The sequence below is a fragment of the Homarus americanus genome, unplaced genomic scaffold, assembly GCF_018991925.1.
Source record: "Homarus americanus isolate GMGI-L3 unplaced genomic scaffold, GMGI_Hamer_2.0 scaffold44651, whole genome shotgun sequence".
In the NCBI taxonomy this organism is placed as follows: domain Eukaryota; kingdom Metazoa; phylum Arthropoda; class Malacostraca; order Decapoda; family Nephropidae; genus Homarus; species Homarus americanus.
In genome coordinates, this window is record NW_024713059.1 from 689,683 (window position 1) to 700,000 (window position 10,318).

At 41.1% G+C, this 10,318-nt stretch overlaps 1 protein-coding gene across 1 annotated transcript in view; it reads right to left on the reverse strand.

Annotated features, from left to right (window-relative positions):
- Positions 1-572: 572 nt before the first annotated feature.
- Positions 573-10,318, reverse strand: part of LOC121865653 — a 24,876-nt gene continuing 15,130 nt past the window's right edge. The window contains exon 2 of the mRNA XM_042365183.1: positions 573-933. Coding sequence (XP_042221117.1) covers positions 573-933 — 361 coding nt within the window. The remainder of the gene's footprint in view (positions 934-10,318) is intronic.

The window sequence follows — 10,318 nt, forward strand, 5'->3', positions numbered from 1 at the left end:
CTTAACCTACCGTAATTTAATCGAACGTAATGTAACGGAACTCAACCTAACCTAAAATAACTGAAGGTAAGCAAATCTAACTTAACCTAATCTACCGTAACTTAACCTAACCTAACCAAGATTATCCCAAAAATGTAAATAAATAAATAAATAAATAAATAAATCAATAAAAACTGCTACACGTGACCAACATTCTCACAAACATCTTATTAGAGTGTGTGTGTGTGTGTGTGTGTGTGTGTCACAGTCATTAACGTACTCAACAGGTGTGACAATAATAATTCACAGGTGTTTTGCATGACAGGTAAGAATGTGACGTTATATAATGTGAACTAATTAACTAAACAAAGACATACACACACATACGAGAGTTAATACAGCGAGTCCTTAAATATATTCTGTTGAAGTTTCTTGTTGTTTTACGAAAGTTTAAAGTAAGATTAGTTGACTAAGTTGTTTTAATTCTTTTTTAACTCTTATATATTACCTGTTGTTGTTTTTACCTGAAATTAACCAGGAAGAGGAAGACATAAGTTTAATTAATTATTTTCCACACCTGATTAGATATATATTTAAGATTGACTGTGAGTAGTGTTTGATGTCTGATGTCTGATGTTTGATGTCTGATAAGTATGATGTCTGAAGTCTGATGTCTGAAGTATGATGTCTGAAGTATGATGTCTGGAGTCTGATGTCTGAAGTATGATGTCTGAAGTCTGATGTCTGAAGTATGATGTCTGAAGTATGATGTCTGGAGTCTGATGTCTGAAGTATGATGTCTGAAGTATGATGTCTGAAGTATGATGTCTGAAGTCTGATGTCTGAAGTCTGATGTCTGAAGTCTGATGTCTGGAGTCTGATGTCTGAAGTCTGATGTCTGAAGTATGATGTCTGAAGTCTAATGTCTGAAGTATGATGTCTGATGTCTGGATTCTGAAGTGGTGTGAAAGATGGATTTTTATACTTTAATGAATTATTGTTTGGGTATGAAGATAAATCATGAATTAATTATGGGTGTATTTGGGGTGCATTTTGCTCAATACACACACACACACACACACACACACACACACACACACACACACACACACACACACACACACAGGGACAAACGCGCTCTCCCTCTCTCTCTCAAGTTAGCGTGTCTCACCCGGATATAACGAGAGACAGCGTAATGAGGCGACGTCCTTTAGTTGAACCAGCGACAACCTTTCATACATGACCTCGTAAACATGAGTGGGAAATATGACTGTTTTGAGCAGAGACACTGAGAACGATAGGTTTCTGGCCCACTTGGTTCACCTGCGTAAAGCTGTGGCTCACCTGTTGCGCTGCGCTGATTAACTTAGACGCAATCAATCACCGTTCATGTCAACATTGTCTCCCACGAGGGGGTGTTGGTTGGTCTAGTTGATTGAGAGGAATGTGGTTGACATTATTTTATACACGTTGGTCACATAAGAACATAAGAATGGAGGAAACTGCAGCGGGCCATACTGGGCAGTCCCATTTACACCCAACCCCTATCGCTCATATATCCATCCAACCAACGTTTGAAGCTATCCAGCGTATTCGAGTTAATGATGATATTTGGTAACTTATTCCACTCGTCCACTACTCTATTTCCACACCAATGTTTACCTATTTCGCGCCTAAATCTAAATTTGTCTAATTAAAAACCATTGTTACGAGTTCGCTCCTGGTTGGATAGTTTGAGTACCTTTGTAATGCCCCCTTTGTTTAGCCCTGACTCCCATGTATACACCTCTATCATGTCGCCCCTCACTCTACGTCTCTCGAGGGAGTGTAAATTAAGATGCTTTAACCTGTCTCTATACTCAAGGTTCCTAATGCCCGGGATTAGTCTTGTCATTCTCCTCTGAATTCTTTCCAAGGATTCTATATCTATTCTGTAATACGGTGACCAGAATTGAACTACGTAATCCAAGTGAAGTCTCCCATACGCATTGTTTACTTGGCTTAAGATTCCTACTTATCAGGTAATTACAACAGGTGAAAAATCGTACCTTACCTGGATAAACAAAATTATCAACAAACACTAAATGACTAAAAGATACTACTGATAATACTATGAGTTATTCTATATCGTGTCTTATAGATTAACAAACAGCTGCTATAGACTATCCGCTTCGCTATAGAAAGTTAACTATCTCTCCGTATCGGTATAGAAAGTTAATCATTATATCTAACATTCTACCTTGGTTGATTGTGACGTCATGTATAGTGCAGATGTCACATTTAAACTATGACATCATGCGCAAACAAATATGATGTCATACTAAGAGGAATACAATCAATTTCTTTAAGCTCAGGTGTGTCAGGACAGTAATTAAGAGACATAATACGGTTGGAGAAGGTGATGTTCTTGTTTATGCCATAACGTCACAGTATCATGACGTCACAGTATCATGACGTCACAGTATCATGACGTCACAGTATCATGACGTCACAGTATCATGACGTCACAGTATCATGACGTTACAGTATCATGACGTCACAATATCATGACGTCACAATATCATGACGTTACAGTATCATGACGTCACAATATCCTGCTGTGACGTCTTTGTGAATTGTTTTAGGTTTTAGTCTTTGTTTAAATCGTGAATGTTTTATGCCGGTTTAACAATGGCGTCTTGTGCGTTAGAGAAAATTGACAACATTACAAAGAAACTGTTGATATAATGATGTTTATTATTGCTAGTGATGTTTATTATTGCTAGTGATGTTTATTATTGCTATTGTCAGTTATAATAGCAGTAGTTTTGTTTACCATCGTTGTGCTAGTTATTAAAATAGTGTTATTGTGTTTGATTAATAGAGTGTCGCCATTGTCTGTTTCGGTCTGTTTTGTAGACATCTGTAGACGTTCGTACACACACACACACACACACACACACACACACACACCAGACAGAGCAGACATTCCCCTATTCTATATACGAAGAAAGATTTAACCTCCTATTTAAGAGATTAATTATACTTGTTATAGTTAAAGGTAGCTAAGGTATATGATGGTTGTTTATTTATATGTATTTAAGGGTGATATTACTATGCTAATGAGTGTTATTAAGCACAGTAGACAAACCGAATATACTCCACTATAGATAAAAATGAATCACTGAATCACTATAACCGAAACAGCTATGAACTTGAGATTGTTATTGTGAATCAGTTTAGTCATTTCGAACCCCCGTATCACTGGATTAATCTTTATTCCATTGATGTTATATTATTGAAAAGGTCATTTACGTATAACCATTAAATAAACTGTACCTAAGGGGCGGTTTTCCAATTCAGAATAAAATGAGACGAGTTCCAGATACCCGCCATTTTGATGCTTGAAGGAGAAAGGTGACGTTAGCTGTGTTCCTTTAGGGTATTTTCTTTTAGCTGATTTAACTTTCCCCTGTTTTTGCGTTTTCCGCCCTCTTTTAGCTTCCCTTAGCTGTTCATTATTTAGCTGTCTGTAATTTTCTATAGCTTATTTTATGTTTGTTTTTGTTTGGAGAAGGGGGGTGGGATTTCTTCGTGTAATTAGCTTCCTTTGGGATTTTCTTCGTTTGATAAGCTTTATTTGAGATTTTCTTTGTAACCTTATTCGTTTACTAAGCGTTATTTATAATTTTTGTCGCCTTTTAAGCTTTATTTAGTATTTTTTCTTCACCTAAGCTTTACTGGCTATTTGTTTGGCATCTAGTAAGCATTATTTGGTATTTGCATCGTCTTTTAAGCTTTATTTATCATGTTTTCGTTTCCTAAGCTTTATTTATCATGTTTTCGTCTAATAAGCTTTATTTTGTATTTTTATCTTCTACTAAGCTTTTATTTTCTTCAGTAGCTTTACTCATCTTGTGGTGTTTCATCATTTAAAAGTTTTCAGCTTATTCTTATTCATTTTTTGACGTTTCTTGTCTATCTAAGCTTTTCTACAAGTGTTTTTTTTTGTCTAAGCTTTTCTCTGGCGATTCCGAATCTTTTTAACTCCAAGTCTATCTTAGGTTAGCTTAGGTTAGCTTAGGTTTGGTTAGGTTAGGTTAGGTTAGGTTAGGTTAGGTTAGCTTAGGTTAGCTTAGCTTAGGTTAGATAAGGTTAGATAAGTTTAGGTTATGTTAGGTTAGGTTTGGTTACTACAAGATGAAGCCGGGCAAGAATACCCCATAGACTTTTAACAGCAAGAGACATTAATTAAGTGTAGGGAGGAATAGGTGTAGCGCAGGTGGGTGGAGTAGGTGTAGGTAGATGGAGGGGGACAGGTGTAGGTAGATGGAGGGGGACAGGTGTAGGTAGATGGAGGGGGACAGGTGTAGGTTGATGGGGGTAGGGAGGGAGGGAGGGAGAGACGGGGATAAGGAGGAAGTGAGGGAATGAGAGAGGGAAGGAAGGAGTTAGTGAGAGAATGAGGGTATAAGGAAAGAAGGAAGAAGCAAGAGTAGAAGCGTAAGGAAGAAAGGAATTGAGTGAGAGAAAGAGAGAAGGAGGGTAAAAGAGGCCACGGAGAGTCAGAGAACGAGAGTAAAAGAAGAGAGAATAAGGAAATAAAAGAAGGATAATTTAAAACGAAAGAAAACCAGAAATTACAGATATAGAAGGAGGGAATAAGAGAAGGAAGGTAATAAAAGGATGGAAGGAATGAGATAAAGAGGAGAGACAAAGGGAGGGAACTTAAAGCAGGGTTGTAAACAGTCACTAGTAATTTAATTTTCCTTTTTTTATATATAACCATTAGACAAAATTTTGCCTTCCCATTTTGTCGCGGTCGTCTGGGTTGTTTTTCCGTTGTGTGTCATTTGGAAAACTATGATGATGACTATGATGATGACTATGATGATCTCCGTAATGATGATGAGGGGGAGGGATGGTGAGGGAGAGGAAGGGAGGGTTGTAGGGAGAGGGAGGGAAGGAGGAAGGAATCGGGGTGAGGAGGAGGAAGAAGAGAAGGGTGAGGAGAAACGGTGTGAGGGAGGGTGAGGATGAGGAAGGGAAAGGTGAGGAGGAGAGAAGGATGAGGGAGAGGAGGAGGAGGAGGAAGTAGAGAGAGAGAGAGAGAGAGAGCTGAGAAAGAGGGAATGAAGAGGAAGAAAAGTAAAAGTAAGATAAATATACAAATGAAGAATAGAAAAGAAAACATAAAAACACATTAAAATGACAGATAACAAAATAAGGGAGAAGAAGAAGAAGAAGAAGAAGAAGTGAAAAAAAGGGAGGGAGGGAGAGAGGAAGGAGGGAGGGAGGGAGGGAGGGAGGAGGAAGGGAGTGAGGTAAGAGAAGAAGGAAAAAAACCTAAATTACCAGGTAGGAGGAAGGAAATGAGGGGAGAATCAAATGAAACATGAAAAGGGGAGGGGAGAGAGAGAGAGAGAGAGAGAGAGAGAGAGAGAGAGAGAGACAGACAGACAGACACACAGACAGACACACAGACACCATGTCATATTACAGTAACCACCATCATTACTTCAAACCCTGGCAGGAAATTCCATCGTCTTTTAGAGTCAATTCGGATTAAAGGAAACACCAGTACTCGCTTACTACCCCCGTCAATAGAAGGAACTTACCTGTGAACCGTGGCTAAGGACGTAGACTGTGATGTAGACAGTTGATAGACAGACAGACAGACAGACAGACAGACAGACAGATAGACAGACAGACAGACAGGCAGATAAGTAGGCAGACAGACAGACAGACAGACAGACATACAGACAGACAAGTAGATAAATAGACAGACATACAGACAGACAAACAAGTAGACAGACAGACAGACATACAGACAGACAAACAAGTAGACAGACAGACAGACAGACAGACAGACAAACAAGTAGATAAATAGACAGACATACAGACAAACAAACAAGTAGACAAACAGACAGACAGACAGACAAGCAGACAAACAAGTAGACAGACAGACAGACAGACAGACAGACAGACAGACAGACAGACAAACAAACAAGTAGACAGACAGACAGACAAACAAGTAGATAAATAGACAGACAGACAAACAAATAGACAGACAGACAGACAGACAGACAGACAGACAGACATACAGACAGACAGACATACAGACAGACAAGTAGATAAATAGACAGACATAGACAGACAAACAAGTAGACAGACAGACAGACATACAGACAGACAAACAAGTAGCAGACAGACAGACAGACAGACAGACAAACAAGTAGATAAATAGACAGACATACAGACAAACAAACAAGTAGACAAACAGACAGACAGACAGACAAGCAGACAAACAAGTAGACAGACAGACAGACAGACAGACAGACAGACAGACAGACAGACAAACAAACAAGTGAACGACAGACAGACAAACAAGTAGATAATGAACAGACAAACAAATAGACAGACAGACAGACAGACAGACAGACAGACAGACAGGCAGGCAGGCAAACACGTAGACAGACAGGCAGGCAAACAAGTAGACAGACAGACAGACAGACAGACATATTTTCTCATCTCGGGCAGACATAAATCATGAGATGTATAACAGTAATAATAAAGTAATATGAGTTGTGAGGTGAGACTTGACCTTTGACCCCGACTTCTGGTTTCCTCAAGCATCAGAAGAAACAATTTATTTCCACCTGTTACTTCATAAATTTATTTCTCCCCTGACTCCCGCTGTACTGGGTATAAGGTTAATGGTGTTAATGGTGTTAATGGTGTTAATGGTGTTGGTGTTATTGGTGTTAATGGTGTTAGTGGTGTTGGTGTTAATGGTGTTTTTGTTTGTTTGGTTGTGTTAATGGTGTTAATGGTTGGTGTTGTGGTGTGTGTTGGTGTGTGTTGGGTTTGGTGTTAATGGTGTTGGTGTTGGTTAATGGTGTTGGAGTTGTTTGTTAATGGTGGTGTTAATGGTGTTAGTTTGGTGTTATGGTGTTGGTGTTAAATGGTGTTGGTGTTATGGTGTTTTGGTGTTGTGGTAATGTTGTGGTGTTATGGTTTTAGGTTAGTTGCTATGTTGTGATGTTATTAGTGCGCTACATCATCTATGGTCATTAAGCGCTAATTGAAAGTGGTAATTGCATTAATCCACCATTAAAATATATAAGTGACGGGACTTTATAGACTCAGCTCTCAGCTTAACTGAAGACTGTGGCCGTCACCGTACTCGACCGTATTTCCGTCCCACACAGTAAGGTTTAGTGCCCATTTACAGCTGGGGGAACTAGGGGTGCCCCAGGCGTGAAACCAGGACCCTTAGGACAGAAGGTGGAGGCCTATCCACTGCCAGCCGCTGCCCCCTGTCATTAGTATAGCCTACTGAATATATTCCTGCTCTTGCAGAGCCCATACACCACCCACCTGTGTCACCTGTCTCACCACACCCCTGGTCCCAACACCTGGGTCATCACCACACTGGGTCCTCACACACTCATCCCCACACACCCAGATACCACACCCAGCACACCACACCCGGGGTCCTCACCACACCCGGTGTCCTCACCACACCCTGGGTCCTCACCACACCCTGTGTCCTCACCACACCTGGGTGACCTGGTTCCCCCCAGCACCATCGGGGTTAAAAATATAACATCGTAAACAAAAAATATTTACCAGTCTTTTTGTCGTCAATTATCTTCGTTTTTTGTGAGGCTCCCGGGGGTGACATGGAGGCCCTATGAGCCTTATAGACAGGTTTTCTCCCACTCTACATTAATCATCTTATCATCTCCATTATGCTCTGGTGTTAAAGTCTGAACCATTTAGAGTCACTTGCTGTCGTGGCGTTGTTACCGTATACACCACAACAGAATATATCCCGTTGAAATATACCAACATCCATCAGCTGCAACTTACTTAAGGGTCAAGCTTCATAATACTGATCAAGCTGATGAGGAACCTTCTACAGGTGCTATGTCATTATGTTTCTGTTCTGGGGATGTGTGACCCACACCACCAGCTTCCTGGAACTTTGTCATCACCTGAAATTTAATAAGTCGCGGTTAGTGGCATTAATCTCTATTATTCTGCAATAATACAACCAATAGGATCAGCTAATTATACAAATCTACTCAAACTTAGAGGATTTCAATACAAAATACAAAAATAACTGAGGTAATTTTGTTTTTGAATTGTTTTGGACAGTTATACATCAAAAAGGAATTTTTCGTGTAAAATTTCATCATAAGTTTCAAAACGATAATAAAACCTTGAAGTATTGAGGTGGTCGCTGCAATAAGGTGGTCGCTGGAATGAGGTGGTTAAATGAGGTGGTCGCTGGAATGAGGTGGTTGCTGGTATAAGGAGATAAATGACTTCTTAAGATTATTAAATTGAATCAAATACATAGACAAAAATAAGATAAAGATGGGATAGAGAAAATGGAAGATAAGGGATGGGGAAAAAAGGAATGGGTAAACGATGGGATGGGGGAAAGAGTAATGGGGAAATGGGTTAATGAAGGAATGGGAACGTGGAGAAGAGCTAGAAGAACGTGGAGAAGAACTAGGGAATGGGAATGGTGACGTGGAGAAGAGCTAGGGAATGGGAATGGTGACGTGGAGAAGAGCTAGGGAATGGTGACGTGGAGAAGAGCTAGGGAATGGGAATGGTGACGTGATGGGACAGGTGATATGGTAGAAAGACATACGGACATACGGACATACAGATGACATATTGATGTAAGTTTAGTCTTTCTGGACATGGTTGGATAGATTTACCAACTGAAGGAAGATGGATAAATGACTAGACGGATAGATGGATAAATAGCTAGATGGATAGTCTCCTAAATCCAATCACACGTTGACCTTAAACACAGACAGACAGACAAACAGACAATATACTAGAAACAGACAGAAATAAGTCAACCAATACAGTTTGCTTTGTCTGTCTATTTACCCGTCTGTCTCTCTGTCTGTCGGCGTCAACAATTGAAATGACAGAAGAAAAAACCACACCTACTTGTCATTTCCACCTTGAGTGTAATAAAAAAAAACAACAACAAAGATTAAGGCCTCTAAGAGTGTCTAAAATGGTGGTCGATAATGACTGCGTTTTTCCCTAACGGCCAATTTGTTTGTGTTCCATAAACCATATTGTTGAAGAAGTTGAAGCTAACGTGCAAGTAGGGTCTCTGGCACAGCTGAGAACCACCCAACCCCGAATCATACCCTCCTACATCCTCTCCTTCAGGGACCTTACGACGCCTACACCACCTCAGGAGTCTTGAGAAACAACTAAAAATTCATCTAAAAACCCCGATATCTGACCCGATTCCAGTGACGGTGTGTGGAATCGGAGGAAAATCGATACCGGGGTTCGAATCATCAATTGTCGGGTTTATTTCTCCTGGAAGTAGTGACGAGGGATCTTGACTCTTGTGATCAGGTTGTAAGGTACCCACCCGGGCTCATACTCCTACTCCTTCCATGTGTAAGGTGGTGACACTTATACCAGCCTACATCATGACTGGCTGGGACGTGGGAAGGGGGGGGGAGGTGAGGTGGTGGAGGGGTGGGGTGGAGGGGTGGGTGGAGGGTGGGAGGGGAGGTGGGGAGGGGTGGCGGGGGAGGATGGGGTTGGGGGGAGGGGAATAGAGGAGGGAGGGGTAGAGGAGGGGAGGAGTAGAGAGAGGGGAGGATGGATAGCGTGTGTACGGAAGGGGAGCATGGATGGGTGGGTGGGGAGGAAGGGGGGAGCATGGATGGATGGTGGTGGGAGGAAGGGGGAGCATGGATGGATGGTGGTGGGAGGAAGGAGGAGGAAGCATGTTTCGTCTTTCTTCGTTTTCTTGACTTAACCAAACTCGGCCTCGGAGAGGTTAGGTTAGATTAGTTTCGATCAAATGATACTTGTAGTTTTTGTGGCCTATGGTAATGATGGTGATGATGGTGTGGTGATGGTGGTTATGGTGATGATAGTGATGGTGGTAGATGGTGATTGTAGATAGTTATGGTGCACGATGATTGTGATGGAAGTGTAAAGAAAGTGAATCATTAAGGAGAGAGAGAGAGAGAGAGAGAGAGAGAGAGAGGAGAGAGGGGGGGAGAGAACGACATCCGACATACCTGGATGGAGAGTATTGCTGCATGCCTCTTAATAGCTCTACCAGGTGACCGTATGCCCCATGATTCTCCCTTCACCCTCTCTCTCTCTCTCTCTCTCTCTCTCTCTCTCCCTGTTTATCTCTTCCTACCCCTCATTATCTCTCTTTCCCTCCCTCACATTCCTTCCATTCTCTTCCATCTTATTCTATCTTATCTTTGTGTTCCTTCTTAGGATAGAGGATAGAGGATAGAGAAAGGATAGAGATATCAACATCCAGGTGAGAAAAGACCGCACC